At 39.6% G+C, this 22,437-nt stretch overlaps 1 protein-coding gene across 3 annotated transcripts in view; it reads left to right on the top strand.

The window, feature by feature from the left end:
* LOC104012517 (potassium voltage-gated channel subfamily KQT member 1) overlaps window positions 1-22,437 on the top strand; it is a 514,732-nt gene that overhangs the window by 28,660 nt on the left and 463,635 nt on the right. For all 3 annotated transcript variants that reach the window (XM_087765111.1, XM_087765113.1, XM_087765112.1), the window contains exons 3-4: window positions 1,474-1,564; window positions 21,479-21,605. In XM_087765111.1, the coding sequence (XP_087621237.1) occupies window positions 1,474-1,564; window positions 21,479-21,605 (218 nt within the window). The remainder of the gene's footprint in view (window positions 1-1,473; window positions 1,565-21,478; window positions 21,606-22,437) is intronic.

Here is a 22,437-nt window from a genome sequence, read left to right as displayed (position 1 = left end):
TGAGGGGACAGGAACAGGTCGGAACATGCCTGAGGACTGCCCCCTGTGTAGCCCCATCTGCGTGGAAAGCAGAGACCCGGCCCCAGATGGTTGGGGGGTTCCCATTTTCACAGTCAGCATTGCCCAAGCCATGCAGCACCGTGCTGACCCCAGCAACTGCCCCAATTACATGGGGTGACCACGGCCATCCCAGCTGTCTGGGGCTGGACATGGGGGTCTTTTGGTGCAGCTCACAGGACAGGTCTCTGCTTTGCATGCAGAGGTGTCTAGGTTGAAGATGATTTTTTCCCGATAAGCTCTTCCTCCTGTATTTTTCATGTAAAAGCTACCAAAAGCACACTAAGTGTAGTTGGCGTGCTTATTTCTGTTTGCTGAAATATCACAATTTTAATAGTACAGCCACCAGGGCTGTTTGTCATTTGCTTTGAAGTTCTTCAGCTAGCCTTGTCAGTAGTGTTTATCTTCTTCAGAAGGGTTTCTCACTGGAAAAATGTCTCATCACATGCAGGACTGTTAAGGTTTTAATTGCTGGTTTGGGAGTTTAGGAGGTTGGATACAGCCTCTTGCCATGGAATCAGAGGAAATGACAACTGTAAGAGCTGGTACACAAGAGGGAATGTTTCTGGCTGTTAGTGGAAGAAATTTCAGTTTTCTTACTTTCCTCTTGTTTCCTCCATGACCTTAAAAGTTGGTGAAAACTGTAGTGCAAACATATCAGAAATCTGTCTTCCTGGTGTGTCCATCAGAGTTCTTCATACATCATTTATTTTCACCAGTTGTTTAAACGTTTAACATGTTACTGATGGTGGAAAGGTGGCTGAGACATTGTACGCATCAAAGTAACGGGTATTCTGCTAGCATTTAAGCATTTAATCAACTAGTATTCAATTGCACATTTTGTTTTCCAGTTCTCATGACTTTTCAGTTTTGCTTTTTTAAACTATTTTTGGGGGTTGGAGTATGTATTTTGAGACTTCTGATTTTTTTTCTTGATCTGAATGGTGATACTAGAAATACTGTGCTAGTAGCTGTTTATTCTGTATTTGTGTATGTTTTTAATTTATGGAATGCGTTTAATGGAACATTTTTCATTGAAGCTACTGTTTCTCATTCCAGTCATATGTCTAATTCTACTTTAATTAATGCATTATCAATTATGATACCTGTCTACTGCAGCACATGTTAACAATCAGTGAAACATGAAGCATTCATTATGACAAGCTTCTATGGGAAATTATACTTGATAATGTGAGTTTTACCTATTGATCTAACTGTGTTCAGCCTTCCTGTCATTTTAATTCCATGTTTCTTAAAAGTTATTGAATGCAAAATGGTGATATTCACTTGACTAGGAAAACTTACCTGATTAAACACAAAGTACTTGTGATGAAAAAAGTGAATGAGAGCGCTAAAACTAGAGCTAGATTTGCAGTTCAACTTGATGAGTCACTAAACACTGTTTTCTTTTTACAGATTTCTCTTGGTGCTGATTTGTTTAATATTCAGTGTACTATCTACTATAGAGCATTACTCTGAATTTGCCACTGGAACCCTTTTCTGGATGGTAAGTGGACTTTTTTGGGAAAGGCTCTAATCAGTTTGACTAAATCTAAATTGCTTTAGGTGAACAAGGGAGATAACTGTTAATAATCCTTATGCAAAACATGCTACCAGGACATTTAAAATAGGACCTGTTTCATTCATTTAAAATAGTACCTGCTTTCATTCATTTAAAATAGTACCTGCTTTCATTAAAGGCAGGTCATAGTTTAATGGGGATGATTATTTTCTAGATCTGTAAACTATGAGGGTGCTTGATAGAGTAACAGTTTTTATATACTTGCTTTTCATAAGGTATGAAACTGTACCCTGTAGCTCTTATAGTGGACAGCTGGTGTTCATAGTCTTATGCAGCATGGAACAGGATATTCTATAGGCAGGAATGTATTTTTAAAACGTATCTCTTCTAAGTCTTATGGTAAAAAATCGGCCAAGAACCATGCTCTTCAGAAGTATTTGAATCTTGGGGGTAAGTGATTTCTGTCAGTCTAGTTTGCCAGTATATAGAACAGGAAGGAAGAGCTTCTATCACACTTCTATGCATCAGTGATTTGGCCTTGAAGTTGGTGTTTGTTAACTGTTGTGGCTGTTAGCAATCCACTAGGGTGTCAGGTTCTTGACCATACATTAAGTTTTGTACTTGGTATTTTGCAAAAGCATAAAGACATTGTGTTGCTTATCCTTTGCTTGCTATTAGGATCTTAAGTAGTAATTTAAAAAGCAGGTGTTGTGATAGAAAAATCTGCTTACTTGGAGGTATACAGAGGTTGCTTATTGTTTTCACAGTACCCAGGGAACAATTTTTTTATCACTGGACTGAGTGGCTAATTTACTGATGAAGTGTACCTGAACTGTGTTACCAGGCCTGAACTATTAACTCTCTTAAAAAGGGAAAATCACATCCCGCAACCATCTATGAACTGTTGCAACATACATACAATATTTTTAAGTGTTATTTTGAAGTAGGTGGGAAATAAAAGTAGAAATAATTTCCATGAGGACTCTAGACAATGTTCCTCTTCTGTTCCCCCCTGCCCCTCTTCATCTGTAGAAAGTTAAGAATGGAGATGAAACATCCTTGATAAAAATGGAGATCACTTTTAAACAGGTACTCACAATATCTGTATTTTAGCCACTCAAATCCTCTGATCTCAGTGTGATAATCTCAGTATTTTTATTCTAATTTCTTTTTGCTAAGTGGTGACTTCTAATGTGATGGATTTTGGTTTTCCATCTGGTTTGAAAATAAAAATCAGTTACTTGTTTTCCTATGACTTAGACTACATTAGTATATGCAGCTTTTGTGTGCAATTGACTAAGCCATCATGAGGACTCCTGAGTTATTTTGAGATTTTGATTAATGTTAATCCTGTAACAAATGTTGCTTGGCCTTTAAGCCATATTCAGTGTCAAACAAAGTGCAGTATTCTGCCAATCATATGTAGTCTTCTCATACTCATTGAAAGATGTAAAGTGATTATAGGTCAGTATAACCACCACCCAAAACAGTAATACTGGCAAGGATTCAATGCTTAGCTGATTGTTTTTGCGTAGATGGTAAGTGCATGTGCAGACACATATTGTTGGATAAAAAATCATAGAATCACTTAGGTTGGAAAAGACCTTTAAGATCATCAAGTCCAACTGTTAACCTACCACTGCCAAGTCAACCACTAAACCATGTCCCTAAGCATTACATCTACCCATCTTTTAAATACCTCCAGGGGTGGGGACTCAACCACTTCCCTGGGCAGCCTGTTCCAGTGCCTGACTACCCTTTCAGTGAAGAAATTTTTCCTAATATCCAACCTAAACCTCCCCTGGCACAGCTTGAGGCCATTTCCTCTTGTCCTGTCGCTTGTTACTTGGGAGAAGAGACTGACCCCCACCTTGCTACAACCTCCTTTTTTAACTGGATGAAGACAGATGTGTGGTTCACATGGTGCCCACATAGCATTGCTAGCTATTTTTAAGTGATGTTATCATCTAACAAATGAATCATCCATAGTCAGTGGCAGTGCTGGAACAATTTCTTGGCCACCTCGTGTTACAATCTTATCCTGGAGGATACCTCTCTTGAGTTTATTTTCCTCCCTGATTTTTCCTTAGCTTCCTTCCCAGAAACAGCCAGCACAAAGGTGAGCTGTTCTGCTGGCTACTGTAGATTCACTCGCCTAAAAAACATTTGTCTTAGAACTGTGAGTTTGCTCTGAAAGAAATTAATTTCAATTACAACACTTGAAAGATTGCTTTTAGAGCTAAGTAAATTATTTCTTTTTCATAGAGTTATGGGGTTTCTTGTTTCTAGTAGCTAAATGGTTAGAATCCTGCTTTGAGCACTTCTCCCCACCTTTACCTGAAGGAATTTCAAACTGCATCTCCCATTTTACCCAGAAGAGTGCTAGCCCCACAGAAGCCTGGAGATCATTGCTCTCTACTCTGTAGTAGGTCATTACTCTGATCTACTTCATACTGTAGTTGACTGTTCATGTAACCAGAGACAGTTTCTCTCACCAAAATATGAAAACATATGCCTATGTATTCTGCCTTCTGTGCCTTCTGCTCTCTTGAAAGTGTTTGAGAACAGTGGAGACTGCCTGTATGGTCAGAAACAAAATTGGAAGAAAGCATCTATTGGCTCAAGTTCAAAATTAAATTGATTTGTTTCTCTCCTGATCGAAGGAACCTGTAATTGTTTGTATAGCCCTGTTAGTGTGTCAGTAGCAAATAAATACTAGTATGTGATGCTTGTGGTATTTTCTCACTTGTGGAAAAACTGCTTTTCATTATATTGAGGCAGATTAACAGTTGGGAAGGATCAACTTCAAAATTCTGATGTTGAAAGTTGGTAAGGCCTAACAAGAAGGATAGCATTTGATACTTGTAGACGCTTAGATGTTTTTATATTTTCTTAGAGAGGGTGAGATGAAGTGCCAAATACAATTTTGGATAATATGTGTCACTGGGGTGGATATGACACACTAGTAACAGATGTAACTGCAGATGTGTCCTAAGCCACTAAAGTCTTGTGCTTTAAAAACTTTATTTTTTAATGTTCATAACACATCTGGGTGGTGTAAGATATTTTTTGTCAAGTGTGAAACCTATCATCATTCAAACAAGCTATGTGAATATACCAAAGAGAGAATATCATATCAAGAAGGCCCTCCAAAGCAGTGTTTGTTGTTTGAATGGAAAAAGGGGGCTGAAGAAGCAGGTGCTGGAACTTAAAGTAAAAAAAGCCTCAAACCCTTACTCTCCTCCCCCTGCCCCCCAAGCGTATGTTTTCAGGTCTCTGAAAATTCAGGTGGATTCTGGAGGAAAAAAAAATATGACTCTTTGACCCTGTGTTTGAATGTTAAGGCAAATCTATCATCTTTGACACTACTGAAGGCATTGCATAGCCACAGCTTCTGATATAGGCTGATGCTGTGCCTCCCCAAATGCTGTAAATTGCTCTATGTCCTTGCTTGGGCTTAAAGGAAACTTCTGTTCTTTGCATTTGTGAAGAAAAGACAACATGTAAATCTCCATCTGATCATCATAGTGGTAAAATCAGTTTACTTCCATGCTAGTAGCACTGGTGAAATTGCATGTCTTGAACTTGCAAATGCTGTCATTTGAAGGAGGTTTTTATTCTCATGCTACCAAATATTTTGTGTATTCACTGCCACTCTTGGGAGGGTTTTTGCCAGCTCTGTCTGAAATGATAGATAATCTAATTTAATTTTTCCATATGCATACATTGTATGATCTTTGTTAATTCCCGGTTGGTTTTTTTTGTCCTCTGACTATTTAGCAAGCCAGCAAATGAGGGAAGTGACAGTGGCATTGGCACAATGAATCATGCTGATAAACACCAACAGAATAGGTAGTGAAGAACATAATTCCTTCTGAATTTTTTATACTTACAGAGAGAAGCTTAGAGTTTCAAATCGTGTTTAAAATGGATCACAAGACTTCTAGGTAGAACAACAATGTACTTGTTATTTCACAATCCACAAAGCTTAAATGCACTTGCAGGGTTTTTTTTATTCAGATTACTACATGTGGTGTGGTATGAAAAGGAATCTCTAGTTTCCCCTGCTTTCCTTGGTTCTGGATCTGTACAGTTGGGAGTTTTTTAACTTGTCTATCCATCATTTTTTAGGATCTGCTGCATGAGAAAGTTCTTGTACAATGTCTGGGAAAACAAGCACAATGGAACAGGCCACAGTTGTGAATAAAGTGTTTTCAACACTTAAGGCAATACTACATTACCATCTGCCTTCTAAACTTGCACTGCCTGCCCCTCTCTTCAGCTCCTGCAGATGCTGGAATTTTCCAGGCAGGAAGGGCAAATAGGGTTTTCCAAGATAATTGTGGCCACTCTAGTTGCAGATTGTGTAATGGGAGGGAATAGCATCTCCATTTGTCATAGTATGCAAATGCTGGATCTCAAGAACTCTGGAACCATGTGCCTTGGTGGTTTCTTCTTTACATACAGTCATAGAATAATTCAGGTTGGAAGGGATCTCAGGAGGTTTCTAGTCCAACCTCCTGCTCAAAACAGGGTCAGTGATGAGATCAGACCAGGTTGCTCAGGGCATTATCCCATCAGGTCTTGAAAACCTTCCAGGATGGACACTGCACAGCCTTTCAGTGCAGCCTGTTCCAATGCCTGACCATCCCTCATGGTGAAGAAGGTTTTCCTTACATCCAGTATGAACCTCCCTTGTTTCAATTTTTGTCTGTTTTCTTTCATCTTCCTGCCATGCACTGCTGTTAACAACCTGGCTCCATCTTCTCAATAACCTCCTTGTATGTATTGAGAGGCAGCTCAGAGGTCCCCCATGCATTCATTTCTCCAGGCTGAACAAATCCAGTTCCCTGAGCCTCTCCTCATAGGGCACGTGGTCCAACACCCTGACCACCTTGATGGCCCTATGCGGAACTTGCTCCAGTTTATCAGTGTCTTTCTTGTAGTAGTGGAAAAAAAACAGGTGCAGTATGCTAGGTGCAATCTAATGAGTGCTAAGGGGGATAATGACTTCCCTTGTTCTCCTGTTATCTTTAATCACTTCCTTGCATTTGGAGGAGGTTGTCTTTAAAGACCTGCTAGCTATCTTGAGCTCGTTGGCCCTTCAGAGCTGTCTGCTATGGGATCCCACTTATCAGTTCCCTGGATAATTGGAAGTTTGCTCTCCTGAAGTGTAGGGTCTGTACTCCCTTCAGGATCTTCAATTACATTATTTCATTGATGCTACATCCAAGACATTGTCAGTGATTATTATATCCTCAACTAATTTTTACTTGTATATCTGAACAGCAGATCCAGCTGTGTTTCATTCCCAGTTGCCCACTCAATAACTGTGTCTAAAAGTTACTCCTGAAACACTCCAGAAACCTCTCAGGTTGCTTGTATCTCACTGTGTTGCTCTTCAAATAGGTACTAGCTGAATTGAAGTCCTCTATAAGAACCAGAGCATGATCTAGAAACTTGTCCTGATCACATGGTCTGTGACAAACTTCTACCATGATGTCACCTTTAGTGGCCTGTTGTCAGATCATGATTTGGTGTACTAAGTGCTTAATACCTGACTTCTGGAAGAAGTCTGTCATGCCTCTTTTAAGTCCCCTGTCTGATGTCCCTGTGCATTTTTTCCAGTATATGCTGCTTTTGGCTGGGATAGAGTTAATTTTCTTCATAGGAGCTAGTATGGGGCTATGTTTTGGATTTGTGCTGGAAACAGTGTTGGTAACACAGGGATGTTTTAGTTATTGCTGAGCAGTGCTTACACAGAGTCAAGGCCTTTTCTGCTTCTCACCCACCCCACCAGTGAGTAGGCTGGGGGTGCACAAGAAGTTGGGAGGGGACACAGCTGGGACAGCTGACCCCAACTGACCAAAGGGCTATTCCATACCATATGATGTCATGCTCAGCATATAAAGCTGGGGGAAGAAGAAGGAAGGGGGGGGGGGATGTTTGGAGTGATGGCGTTTGTCTTCCCAAGTAACCGTTACGTGTGATGGAGCCCTGCTTTCCTGGAGATGGCTGAACACCTGCCTGCCCATGGGAAGCAGTGAATGAATTCCTTGTTTTGCTTTGCTTGTGTGCATGGCTTTTGCTTTACTTATTAAACTGTCTTTATCTCAACTCACGAGTTTTCTCATTTTTACTCTTCCAATTCTCTCTCCCATTCTGCTGTGGGAGGAGTGAGTGAGAGACTGTGTGGTGCCTAGTTGCCGGCTGGGGTTAAACCATGACAAGTATCTCATGCCCTAAATATTGGAACAGGTACTCTCTTAAGAAATCCTGCATTTTAATCCCCAGAACAGATTGGCAAAACTGAGCAGCATACTGAGCCAAAAATGTGGTGTGAGAGATGACTATGGGCAGTTCTGTAACTAGAACTGCCGAAAAGAGAGAACTTATTCTATTGTATACTAAAAACAAGTTTCTGAAATAATCCTGCCCAGGATGATGTTCATGAACTTGTGATACAGCCTTACAAATTATCATGCCATGCCTGAATACAAGAAGGTGGATAACCAGGGTGTATGGTATATTCTAAGAGTAACAATTTGAGGGGAGGGGATGGAATGTGGCTTTCTTGCCTTTTATTGTGGACCACATGGTAAAGTCTGTTCCCAACACGCATGTGAGCATCAGTATTTTGGAACTGGTTTAAAATTCCTTTTAAAAAATAGATTGATACTTTTGGTAAAAACAGGGAAGGAAAAAAACTGTTAAATAGCTGTCCTTCCCCCCCCCCCCCCCCCCCCCCACTTAATTACTCTCTAGACACTTTTGGCACTCCTGGAGATATTTGTCAGGGTTCACTTGCCTTTTTAATAGCTTCTTCCAAATACAAGTCAAGAACAGTGATTATGGGATTTCCTCCAGTCAATACTTAACCTTGAGTCAACACTTTTCTCTTTCTGTCTTTGATAGAATTGACTCCTAATTATTACTTGTGTTTATCTGCTACCTTCCCAAAGGTTTTCATAAGTGCTCCTTAAATACCATGTGACTGAGTGCAGAATGAGTTTGTGATTCCTGCCTGATCTGCAGAGCTGCATCTGCATGCACTTTTCTGACAGGAACCTGGCTCTTTAAGAGTGTTCATCTTGAAGAAGGCAAAACCTGACAGCTGTCTTTCTGTTCCATCATCCTTCCCTGTTTGCTTGTTATTCTTTTTTTAATGTAAAATTATTTCAAAATGCATAGTCTGAGAAATTAAAAGAATGGGCATAGTATTATTTCTTTTTAATTGGAAACCCTACCTGCTTGAAGTCATTTCACACTTCAGTTCTTCACTAATATATTTACAGATGGTTTGGTAATAGATAATTGAAAGAAGAAAAAGTTAGTCTTTAAATACTAGAGTTGGCTTTAATCTACTTGTTCTTAAAATATATATATGCACTTTTATCATTACCTTGGATTCCTGTCACGGGACAGCTCTGTTTCCATATTTCCCAGAGTTCTAACCATTTTACTTCTTTTTGCTTTCACTTGTTGAAATTTTCCCTGTGAGTTCAACAGATCAATCAAATCAGTGCTGATTGCTTATGATGTCTTTCACTACAAAACTTCTACTTGCTTAACTGTTCTTTTTGACTTTTAAGATTTGTAACTTGTATGTAAGTCTTCCTTTTATACTCCTTGTTCTAAGAATGATCCTCTAAAATCTTATTTACTGTAGTGTTTAAAGTTGTGCTTCTTCTTTGGCCACTTTCTGCTCTGGGAGGTCATCAAACTTACATGGACATGTCTGCTTCCTGATGTATAAAGCTTTCATTCAGGTGTGTGTGCATAGTCTACAACACAAATTTATATATTTTCACTAGTTAGTATTGTTGGGTGGTGGTTCAAAGCAAAGAATGTCTTGAGCTATTCTCAAAGAGTTGCTGATGTATTAGCACAGACTTTTTGCGTGACCATAGACAAATCTTGAAGTTGTCTGAGTCCAAGATCACAGTAGCTAAGTGACTGAGATTAAAAATAAAAAAGTGTTTAGGAGTATTTTTACTTAAATTCCCCATGAAAATTATTGGTTTTATTTTTAAAAATTATGGCAGAAAAGGAAAAAATACTATGTTTTCAGAAAACCCTGTGTATGCTGATGTCCATCTATTTTTTCAGGCTTCCTTCAGTGTGTCACTTTTAGGCAACATTTTATCCTTCCACTTTGCTCCAAATTTTAATTCCCTAATATATACAGTTATAAATTTGTCTTACTCTAAGATGATTCTATTGAAATATTATTTTTAAAAAGTTGCCAAAGCCTCTTGTATAAGCTTTTGCCTATACAGCAGGAGGCTGTAATGTTTTCTTAATGATCTAGTAGTTTGTGTGTCAGTTTTGATTTGTAAATGGCATCTAGATCTTTAAGTATATGGCATTAAAAAATAAACTATAAAATGGGCCAGGTGTAATTCCTCCTTTGAGGATTAATCTGATTGAGTGTTTTCATGGTTAGAGGTCATATATTTTTCTACCAGGAGAGGTCACCATGGTAGTTTACAAAAGACAGATTTTTATTTTTATTGTAAAAGACCTTGCAGAAAGAGAGTATCTTAGCTTGTGGGAGTAATTTCGCTAATTGTGTTGTTCTAAAACCAAAACAAAATATTATTTTTATCATGCATATGATGTTTTTGCACACTATGAGTAAGAGAATACAATAAATCATCAGTTTGTACAATGAAAGTGTTGTAGGTGAAGGGAAAATTTTTCACTCTTAATATCTTGATGTTAATTACTTTCTTAATTTAAGAATACCAAGAGTGTTCTTGACTTTGAGAAAATATAATGTTTTTGCTATCAAGCATAGTGATTCAACTTTGTTGATTTAATTTCTGCTTGTATGCCATGATGTATTTAATGTTGTGGTCATTGCAATTGGAATGAAGGAGGGATAGGAAATATTGTTTATCTTAATGCGCTTTCCAATTCAGAGCACATAATCCAAATGTGAAATCACTGCAACATTTTCAGGCTAAGTGGTAATGGTGAAACTGTAGGAATTGATATACTGGATTGGACCAAAAGCTTGGTTGTTTCAGTGTTGTATCTCTGATAGTGGTCTGTTTTAAGTGCAAAAAAAGGAAGACTTTCTTACAAAACTATTATACATTAAAATAGGTAAAGCACTTCTGAGTCTTTTCTTTTGCTTTCACCAGGCTTCACTAGATTCTAGTCATATTCTCCTGATGGGTGGTTTCCTTCTGTAGTTTTCTCAGGCTTATGGGATAAGACTTTAAAGGGCGTGTGCTGTCCTAGAAGCTTTCTACTGCAGAGACACAAACAAGGTGGATAGTCTTAGTGTTTCAGCTGGGATCACCTTCCCTGTTTCAGCAGGGCTGGATCTTGGATTCCAGTGGTTTTTCTGGATGAGCTCGGCTCCTGTGGTACCTCTTCCTTTGGGAGACAGACTTTATGCATCCGCTTTCCTCTGACGTGTTTCTTTGCTGGAAAAAGCAACAAAATATCTTCCAAACACATTAACACCTGTAGTTCATAGCAGTACAGTTCTAGAGGGTACACAATACCTTTAAAGACTCTGTTCTTGCGATCCTCGCTTGTTGTCTCTATTGTAGGCCCTCACTACCCTCTCACATTGCTTGGTTGCTAGCATGTAGTGACTACATTTAGCAAGTAGCTTTTATTAACATCCCTCTGTTTGCAAATCCTGTTGGAGAAAAGGCTGAGATGTAAGATCAGGAGCTTCCCCATCAGCTGCTGCTTAAGCTTTTCAGGAGACAGGCTCATGCTGTGGCTGCATTTAGGGGTCAGGGCTTAAGGGGAGGATCTCATGAAAGTTCTAGGCTGCAGATGGGTCACATTGTTCTGTGTCTTTCCTGAAGTCACTGCTTGGTTTTGGCTTTATTGAATGATTTCTTCTGTATCATATGCCATGAATACATCCTCCTGCTGTATATATAAGCTAGGCTTCTCAGAGTACCCAAACTTCAGAGTACCAAGTGATAGTTGGATTACTTAAGCCAGCTAAGGCGTGTGTGTATTTAACTGCTCTGTTTCTGAATTGGACCTGAGGATGGCTTTTCTTTTTTGAAAGTAGTGAGTTGATGACACCATTTTCAAGGTGTGTGTTTTTAAAAGAGGACACACTCTTCCTGTCTACAGTGGAGGAGCTCTCGCGTTCCTTTATTTTTGTCTCTGCTTTTGTCCCTTCTCCCATTTAAGCTATGTGGTCATGTCATAAAATGCTGTGTGATCTGTAATCTGTTAGCAGAATAGAAACAAGGCTGCATAGTATATAAGCTTAATTTAGTCTTCTCTATGATTTATGGTGAAGTGCATGTATTCCACTAGGTTTGAGGGCATTTTCTCCATCCCATCAAAGCAATCAGTGTTGGAAATTAAAAATGGTGGAATTTTTATCCATTTGCTGCTGTTGTGCCCATTTATAACTCTAAATCTGTGCTTTGCCACATGGCATTAGCACTTAGGGCCTTCTCCAGGTCTGTTTAATAAAGTGATATGTTGATAGTCTAATACATGAAGTTCACAGGTACTCCTCCTGCTGGCCTCACCAGATCATTTTTTACAGATGAGAATGGATTTCTTACAGATTATGGCGTGTAGAGCAGGTCCCATAATATTTAGTGGCATTTTGTGATATTTGTGTAGAGTATGTTGCCTGTGTAACAGTAGATGTTAATGAGGTGTCCAGTCCCTTAAAGGCACAGGTAAACTGCTTCAGTAGAAAAATACACTATTTCTTTTCTACTATGGAAGAGTCAGACTATGTTAGTGTAGAATACATCTGAATAAAAATAAGCACGTCACTCAAAAGCTTTTGCTCTATTCTTTTATTCCTTGTAAACCTGTGAGAGAGAAAACAAGAGGGAGAATCCCTATTTCTTTCTGGGCTTCTTGTTGGTCTGTGGGAAGATGAAAAAATAGATCAGGAATATTATATTATTACAATACAAAGCATTATTAAAATAGATATGGAATATTGTTTCATACATTAAACATATTAGGAAAAAAATTGAGTCCACAAATCTTTCAACTCATTCCATAAGCTTAAGTTGTCTGCTAAGTGATCTTGCTGAGTTGCCATAGTCTTTCTGGAATCAAATGTAACTATCAAGCTTCTCGATGTGAATTATAATACAGTTATTCTTGTGGGTTATATTACCTTGTGGGTTGCCCTAATGCAGTACAGAACAGGTTGTGTTGGATGATTGCTGTGTACTTTTTAACTATCTAAAACAGAAATCATTGTGCAGTAAGTATGGCTGAGACAAATTAACAAAGGGCCAACTCATAATACCCTTAGTCAAATTTTACTCACTTCTTACTCTAGCTCTATAGAGTTTTCTGTGCAAAGTTGTTTCAGAATGTGGCCCAAGAGACTAGAGAAACATTTCTTACTTGGGAGTGAGAGGAAGGTGGAGAGGTACGTGCAGGATTTTTCCAATTCCTCTCCTCGAAATTTTGAGACCCTCCCAAATCAAAAGGTTAAGAAACATGGATATGATTATTTACAATTCCGAAGTGGATATTCACATTGGATAGATTCCACTACAGGAGCAAAGCTAAACCCTTCCTCTCCTACCAGAGGTGATTCCTTCAGCTCAGGCTTCAAGACATGCTGTTGGGGCACTGGAAGGCTCCCATGGGGTACTGGTGGATCTATAGAGAAATGAAGAATTTCAGGCACTAACTTCTTGAATCTTCTTGATTTACCATTTGATTGTGTTTGCCTTAGTGGTTTCTTTCTGAATTAAGCAATTCTAGAAAAAAGTCCTGTTCAAAAAAAATTGAGACTGTAGTTAATTTTCTTTGTAGAAAAATTGTTGCCTGCCTAAATAGAAGTAAAAAGTAAATCTTCCTCCCCAACTCACCCAACTCACTTGAATGGTAGTAGTCACAGGTAATGTGACTAGAGCACCATGTCCTTCCCTCATTAGCGTACAACTTCATTCTGTACAGGAAATAGCAAATGTCGATAAACTGAAAGATAAAGATACTCCTGGTATGAAGTCAGCAAATTCAGCATATTTATCAATCAGGGGTGCATGGAAACTTTTTTTTAAGAAATGTTAAACAAATCCATTTGTATCCAAACAACAGGCTTTTAAACATTGAGTGCATTGGTTTCATCAGAGATGTGAGTCTGAATAAGCTAATGATACTATAGGACATTTAGTAGCATTTGGCATCTTTTCTTCCATATATTAGATATTATATTTTCACATATGATGTCTGTCATCTTTATAAGAGCAAACATGATGGTAGGAAATAAGTATTTTCAGTATCAGTAGGTTTTCATAGCATTTGAGTAACTATTAAGCTAAACAGGTCACTAAATTGACATTTTCAACCCTAAGGACTGGAAAACCTTGAAGACAGGTTATCAGATTAAGTTTTGGACATAAGTACACGTGTGCAAACATTTGGACTATTAAATCTTTATGCCTGCTTCTGAGGCTTCATTGTTTTGAGCTGCCATTCCTTGATTGAATCTTCGTGAGCACACACTATTCATTTAGCCATCCCACTTCCTCCTTTTACCCGAGCACCTAAATATTCCAATAAAAAAAGTGAAGAGAGCCTTGTGTGTGCTCTCCACCTAAAACACAGCTGCAGCTGAGAAAATACTCGTCTTTTTCATGTGTGCACTTTAATCACTCCAGCCGAACTCCTTCCCTTCTCCTGCTTCCCCCGTGCAGTTATCCATAACCATACTGGAACATATTGTAAATTCCAGGCTATATATTTCATTTACACATGCTCCTGTATAAAATGTTGATTTTCTGTGTTAATGTGAGCATTTTTTTATTTAGTCATCAATTACATTCTTGGGTAAAAGTTGATGGCTTTTCCACAAGCGTTTCTTATTTGACTGATTGAATTAGATACGGATGGAAGTTATTTGCATACATATTTCCCTTTAAGCTTATTTTTTTCATATTTTTAATAAAATTAATAAAATGGAGTTATACTAAAAATAGCATAAACATGATTGTGTATTATTTTATGGCTTATTTTGTGGGGGGAAAAGAAAGACTTATGCAGTGGCTAGACTTAAGAAAAAGAAAAAAAAATACAAAGATGAAATGAGTTCAAGGTCTTCCACCTGGCTGGGCAAAGGATATTATAGGTGTGTGTTTTGGTTTATTTTTCCCAGACAACAGGGACAAGCACAGAATAACGGAACGCTGCTACTGACTTTAGCAGAGATATTAGGTAGTGCAAGCCTGGTTTAAAATCTGTAATTATATTATATGTCAGTTCTTACAGTGGATAGGCAGTTACTGCATGTTAAATGCTTTCCCTAGTATTACTGTGGCTATTTGAATTGCCAAAAGTATCCTTTACCACTAACAAAACAGGAAGAGACTAACATGTGAGTGTGAAGAATCTGGTCCATACTGTTGTTTCCTTACTCTGTGCTCTGCTTCCTGGAAGATAATTGAAGTTGCAGCGCTGCCGAAAGACCCTCTCCACTGGTACATTTGTCAATAGAGTGTGCCTCTGGCCGTGCCTCTGCAGCAGGTTCAGTGCCCCAGACAAAGGATGATGCTCTGTGTTTTTCCGCACCTGTCTCCTGATCCTTCAATGGGTCATGGCAAATGTCCTGACAGTTAATGGCAGCTGTTCTGTTCAAAGGATGTGCAGCTTTGCTTTCCCATTCTATCCTCATAGGAGTTCAGAGAAGGGTTGCTGAGAAAAATGGAAGGCTGACACTCAAAGCTGATTGCTAGATAGAGTAGCCAAGGGTATTTATTAGCTCTATTTTCATCACGCCTGATGTGACTTATTTTTTTGAGGTAATGGTTTGTTCCTACTTGTTATTGTTGGTTTTGATTTCGTTAGAGGAGTTCATCTCTGGCTTTCTGTTGATGCCAAATGGTTTTCCAGGTTTATAAAATCTGCTGAGAATCCTCCATCATGTATTTATTTCTTCACCACTTGCAGGAGAAGGGGAAAAATACTGCTGGGAGCCTAAACAAAAAAGTTGTGTGGGATCCTTGTGAGTATAATCCCATTTTGAAAGCAAGGGTTCTGGAAAATTTCAGAAAACTGGAGAAAGATCTCAGACTAACATATAGATGGATGTCAATCAACAGGAGCATATTTGGCATACTATTTAATTTGCAGATTTTTTTTGTAGATTTTTTCTGGTTCATTTTTTGTCCACAACAACTCTTCACCATTGTTTGTTGCCATTTTGGTGAGAACAAGCGTTTTTTCTGACTTGCCAGAAAATTGCTGGAGTTTTTTTTCTTTACCAGAAGGTAAATATGAGGCAATAAATTTAATGTTCTGAAAAGTGTTTATGTGTATAGGAAGAAAAGGGCTTTTTTAAAAGTGAATTTAGTGAGGTGAGGCTTGACAGCCCTGGAAATGGATGTCTTCTATCTTTCATTAGAAGTATACACAACAACAGTGTAAATTTCATAATCTTCCTCCTTCTTTTTTATTTTTTTTTTGGAGGGACCACCTATAGAGCTGTGATGTTTGTCCAGTTTCCATGGTCTTTTGGTCTTTGGCCTGTCTGAGGCTGCCAACAAATGCATTAATTGCTGTGGTTTTGGTAATGTGGACACCTGTCCAGGACAAAATGAACTGAGATCAGTAATTAATTTCAAATTTATTAAAAATATAGGTTCCTCCTTCTTCCTCCTTCCTGTCAACAATTTATTTTTCCTTTTCGAAGACTGTGCAACCATATTGACTTTAGCAGGGTTTCCCGGATGTAACCAAGATGGGTTCTTATTGGTAGCTGAAATAAAATCATACATTCTGGAATTTGCCTTGAGAATAAAATACCCTCAGGCCAGATATAGTTTTAATTTCAGCTTTTAGAAGTACCTTCAGAGGACCATCAAGGAATAACCTAAGTCTAAGAAATTTTTCCTTCCTCAGCACTTATCTTCTTGTCTCCTTTCTACACAATTTTTTACCTAACTGACCCAGTGATTCTAATATACAGTTTCTGTAAAAATGATTCTTCCAGTGCCATCAGTGTTGTCTGAGGTGGAGCTCAGTGGAGCTCAGCCATTTTAGTCTGCAGATAAGGATGTGGAATTGTTTGCTTCAGAAATGCTCTTTCAGTTCAAGCTTTGGTACTAGCTTTCTGCCTAATTACAGAAAGAAATGCTTATGACTTCACTGTCTACTGCAAAGCTTCAGTGCTATTCCTCCAGCAGGTCTATTAGGTCCGTATAGACAGTGTTCTGCTTCCTTTGGTGGAAATAAGAGATCCTTAATAAGAGACTTGAAAACAAATGCTACTGAGTGATGATACCAGGAACCTGCTAAAAATGTACACAATAAGTGAGAGAGCATTTTGAAAGATTTCTGAAATGCAAGCATTGTTTTCCTTTGAAGATTGTACTTGAATTGGGCTTTGCCTATTATGCTTGAATAAATGTTTGCATTTAGATTTCAGACAGAGCACAAACTTAGAAGTGTTACTTGTAGAAGCTGTAGATGATACGTTCATTAAAAAAATCAAACTTGTGGAGCTAATTTGCTGTGTATTTTCTTGTGCTTCTGCCTTGAAACTGTGCTGTAAACTTTCTTAGTTTTCTACTAATTGTTGGTTTTAGTCAGGCTGAAAGTGCCATGAAAACAGAGGAAGACTGTGTATATTTTCTTGATTCTCATTCCAGGCAATACAAGGAGGTAGAAGTGAATACAGAAATGTTAACCTAACTTTGTTAAAAATCAAAATTGACGAGCAGTCTTGCATATTATTGTAGAGTTTTTCTTATCTATTTTTCAGCTTTGAAATATTTTGGTCTCTTTTAAGCCATTCAGAATCTCAGTTTTAAAGACATGTTGGTATTGTTATTCAGTGAAAATTGTGATTTAAGTGTGTTCACTCTTTGGGTGCTTTAGAATTCCCCAGGTGCAGATTGCAAGCATGTTTAAGTTAAAATACAAATATTTTCCAAAGCTGTAATTTATGTAGTAGGTGTTTGGTGACTCTGAGTTACTGAATACAGTTTGGGTTGGAACAAAGCCTAGAAGCTGTATTTTGGTTGTGCTAGCATATTGCAATGGCAGAGGAAAACAAGGAAGGAAGGAACAAAGATCTCAACAAATCTGTCCATGTTGTGATCTTTACTAATCTACTTTCTTTAGAAGTATCTCAAAGTATACTGATCCTTGGTTATGCACGAGTGCTTTACAATATAGTGCTATAGAGGGAAGCAACATTAAAATATAGATCATTCATTTATTTTATACGCTGTATATATACTGCTCACCTCAGTTGCGGAGGCGAGCACCTCCAGTGCCGGCACAGTCTGCAGCAGAGAGCTCTAGTGCGGTGCACAGTGGGGGTCCTGAACCGGGGGAACCTCAGGGGGAGCTGAGAGACCCTCCAGGAGACCGCAGCTCGCGCGACAGTGGCTGATGAGACCTGGGTGGTGCCGAGCCCTCCCCTCCCCACCTATAAAAGAAACCCCTGGGGAGCGCTAGCGACCAGGCCGGGCAAACAGGGCGTGGCATGGCAGTTTTCCTGCCAGAAGGGCGCTGTAGCTCTGCCAGCTCAACTGGGGAGCAATGGTGTCCACCTGGCCTCTCTAAACTGCATGCTCCCCAACTGACGCAGCTTCCTAGACAGAGCTCCAATGGGAACATGCTGCCACCCAAGTGTCAGGCTGCAGGGTGTGCCCAATATGCAGACCGGACCCACTTTTTAGGGAAGTCTGCTGCCTCCTTGAGGCCTGGCTTAAAGATGTGAAGAGAAAACTTCCTACCCTGGTATGGTCCTCAGATTATTTTCCATTATTGATTTTTCATGTAGGCAGCAATGAATTTTCAATTAAAGTCCAAGGGCAATCAAGAGAGACTTCAGGGCCTTGGGATGACTGTTTGAGAGATCAGGAGCAGAAGTAGTGTTCTCTTCTATCCTTCCAGTTGCAGGGAATGATGAGGGAAGAAACAGGAAGAGCCAGCACATCAATACCTGGCTTAGAACCTGGTGTCACCGGCAGAATTTTGTTTTTTTTGATCATGGGCCTGTCTGCATGACACCAGGCCTGCTGGTGACAGATGGGGTACACCTGTCTCAATTGGGGAAAAGGATCTTTGCACAAGAGTTAGCAGGGTTCATCAAAAGAGCTTTAAACTAGATTTGAAGGGGGAAAGGGATAAACCCAGACTTGCTGGAGATAAGCCTGGGGGTGGCACGCCAGTGTTCGAGGGACGGTGTGCTAGTGAGGTCCTTCAGTCTGCTCCACGATGTGCTGAGTACACTGGAGCATAATTGAAATGTCTCTATACTAATGTGTGTAGCATGAGGAATAAACAAGAGGAACTAGAAGCTTTGGCCCAGTCCCAGAGCTACGACATAAACGAAACCTTGTGGGATGAGTCCTGTTAGTAAGGTCCCCTGGGAATCTGCTTTTGAAAGTATTGGGGTCCACGAATGCTGGTCACTTTTTAAGAGCCATCTCTTAAGAGCACAGGAGCAGGCAATTCCTAAGTGTCGGAAGTTAAGCAAGCAGGGCAGAAGGCCGGCTTGGCTGAGCAGGGATCTTCTTCTAGAACTTAGGCAGAAAAGGAAAATGTAGGGACATTGGAAGCAAGGACAGGTGACTCAAGAGGACTATAGAGAATCTGTTCTCCATGGTAGGGAGAAAATTTGTGCGTCCAAAGCTCAATTAGGGTTCAAGCTGGCCAGCACTGTGAAGGACAACAAAAAGGGCTTTTTAAAATATGTTAATAGCAAAAGGAGAATCAGAGGTAGCATTGGGCCGTTGCTTGACAAGGTTGGTCACCCCACAAGTAGGGATGTAGACAAAGCAGAGACATTTAATGCCTTCTTTGCCTCTGTCTTCAACACCGATGATGGGTCCTGGGAACCCCGGAGCCCGGTGTTGGAAGATCGTGACTGGGGGGATGATAAACTCCCAGCCAACCCTGAACTTGTTCGAGACTTCCTGCTCCAGCTGGATGTGCATAAATCTATGGGGCCCAATGGGATTCATCCCAGGGTACTGAAAGAGCTGGCCGATGTCATTGTGGGACCTCTCTCCATTATTTTTCAACGGTCTTGGGAGTCTGGAGAGGTCCCAGTCAACTGGAAGATGGCAAATGTCCCAGTTTTCAAGAAGGGTAAGAAGGAAGATGCTCTTAATTACAGGCCTGTCAGCCTGTCAGTCTCACTTCAGTGCCTGGTAAAATTATGGAGAAGGTTATTCTGGGAGTTACCAAAAAACACTTGAGAGACAATGCAGTCATTGGTCATAGCCAGCATGGGTTCATGAGGTGAAAGTCCTGCTTAACCAACCTAATTTCTGTTTCTGACAAGGTCACCTATAGTTGACTAAGGGAAGTCAGTAGATGTGTTGGTTTTGGATTTTAGCAAAGCTTTTGATACTATCATCTCTCACAGTATCCTTCTGGATAAACTGTCCAGCACACAGCTAGACAAGTCCATAATACATTGGGTGAGCAATTGGCTGATGGGACAGGCTCAAAGAGTTATAGTAAATGAGGTTACATTGGGCTGGGTGTCCGTCACCAGTGGGGTTCCCCGGGGCTCAATTTTAGGGCCAGTGCTCTTTAATATTTTTATAGATGATATGGACGCAGGAATCGAATGTACATTAAATAAGTTTGCCAACGATACTAAACTAGAAGGAACCATGGACTCCCTCAAGGGTAGAGAGGCATTACAGAGAGATCTGGATAGACTCTAGAGCTGGGCAATCACCAACCATATAAAATTTAACAAGAGCAAGTGCTGGATGCTCCACCTGGGACAAGGCAATCCTGGTTATACATACAAACTGGGGGACAAGAGGCTGGAAAGCAGCCCCATGGAAAGAGATCTGGGGGCTTGGGTTGATGACAAGTTGAATGTGAGTCAACAGTGTGCCCTGGTAGCCAAAAGGGCCAACCATGTCCTGGGGTGCATCAAGCACAGCATAGCTAGCCAATCAAGGGAGGTGATTGTCCCACTCTACACTGCACTGGTGTGGCCCCACCTCGAGCAATTTAGGATGCCTCTGTATAAGAAGGACGTCATAGTATTGGAGTGTGTCCAGAGGAGGGTGACCAAGATGGTGAAAGGCCTTGAGGGCAAGATTTACGAGGAGCAGCTGAGGTCATTTGGTTTGTTCAGCTTGGAGAAGAGAAGGTTGAGGGGTGACCTCATCGCAGTCCACAACTTCCTCAAGAGGGCCAACGGAGGGGGAGGTGCTGATCTCCTCTCTCTGGTGAGCAGTGATAGGACACAAGGAAATGGAATGAAGCTCTGTCAGGGGAAGTTCAGATTGGACATTAGGAAAAGGTTCTTCACAGAGAGGGTGGTTGGTCAGTGGAACAGGCTCCTCAGGGAGCACCAAGCCTGGCAGAGTTCAAGGAACGTCTGGACAATGCTCTTAGTCATATCATTTAGTTTTAGGTAGTCCTGCGAGGAGTAGCGAGTTGGACTTGATGATCCCTATGGGTCCCTTTCAACCTGAGATATTCTGTGATTCTACGATTCTATTTCGAATATACAAAAGTTGATATTACACTTTCTAGTTCTATGTTTATAAATTCTGTTTCATGATCTAGAAATGTTTCATATACTTGTTAGTTTTAGGAATGATATGTAGCCTCCCTCCATTCCTTATCTTTAAAAATTTTAAGTTTTGGAAAGAAACAAAAGAAGAAGAATACTGCATTTTTCCCTATGATATACTGATGGAATGGAGCTTAAACCATCCTTTTATTCATGCAAGGCACATTCAGGAACAGATTATATATCCCTTTTATGTACTGGCTGGCATATGCATATAAAAAGTGAACATATTAGGCACAATCCTTTTTATTGCATCTTTCACCTCAACAAGCTAATTTGTATTAGTCATAGGAATAAATTAGATGTGCAAACTGTAGTCTGTCTTTTAATGAAAAAAACTGATATTCTGTCCTTTTTAATTCTGATAGGAAATAGTTCTGGTTGTGTTTTTTGGTGCTGAATATGTGGTACGATTGTGGTCTGCAGGCTGCAGGAGTAAGTATGTTGGCTTCCAGGGAAGAATACGGTTTGCCAGAAAGCCAATATCAATTATCGGTAAGATTTAAACTTTTTTTATTATCATCCATTTTAAAGTAAAGATGTCAACTACTGCAGAGGCTATGTTGCAATTCTGAGCTATGTCTATCACTCAAGCATTTATCTGCTTTGTGAACCTATGCAATTATTTCTTCTTTTGGATCAGCTTAAGAAAGGCAAATTGTAAAGTGAAGAAATCTTTACTAAATCTACTTGTGTAATTGGAGAAAATTGACAAGATTTTGAACACAAAATCCTTCCTTAGGTCTGCTATAGAAAGCAAACACAAAGGTGAGTATAAATTGGGAAAACCATGGAAATATGCAAAGTATAACTCAGGAAAAATTCTCCTGGTAGTACTAAAGCAGTTTTAGATGGTTTGAGGGACTATTGTCAGTAGTATCTCTGGAGCAGGAGAGAGTTTAGGGGGAGAGATGACAAATAGAACCTGTGGAACAGTGAGGGATTGATAAAAGGTGATGTTCGGACAAAATTGTAGTAGACTATAAAATCAGTGTTTCTGTTTTAAGCCTGTGATTTTATATAGACTCCAGTAGAGCTGTGAATTTTGCATTACTCAAACATAAACTCATTAAATTTTAATAAAGCAAGGTGGCAGAGGTGAAAAGGGAAGAGAATGAGCTGCTGTTTCCTTAAGCATCTGTGACTGTATGAAACTTGATGCAAAACCTCAGGAAACAACATATTCTATTATACATATTCTATTATACATCTAGATGTGGGTAGTGAATAACGTGACGAGACTGTACTCAGTTTTAGGTTATTGAAAAAGAAGTGTTTCATTACATAAAAACAAATTCTTCAGCTGCTTCTAGAGCTGATATAGTTT

Source organism: Nipponia nippon, unplaced genomic scaffold, assembly GCF_047370975.1.
Source record: "Nipponia nippon isolate SJK-2023a ecotype South Korea unplaced genomic scaffold, ASM4737097v1 scaffold_3, whole genome shotgun sequence".
In the NCBI taxonomy this organism is placed as follows: domain Eukaryota; kingdom Metazoa; phylum Chordata; class Aves; order Pelecaniformes; family Threskiornithidae; genus Nipponia; species Nipponia nippon.
The sequence above is the reverse complement of the archived record's forward strand: the minus strand, read 5'-3'. Positions and strand labels throughout refer to the sequence as shown.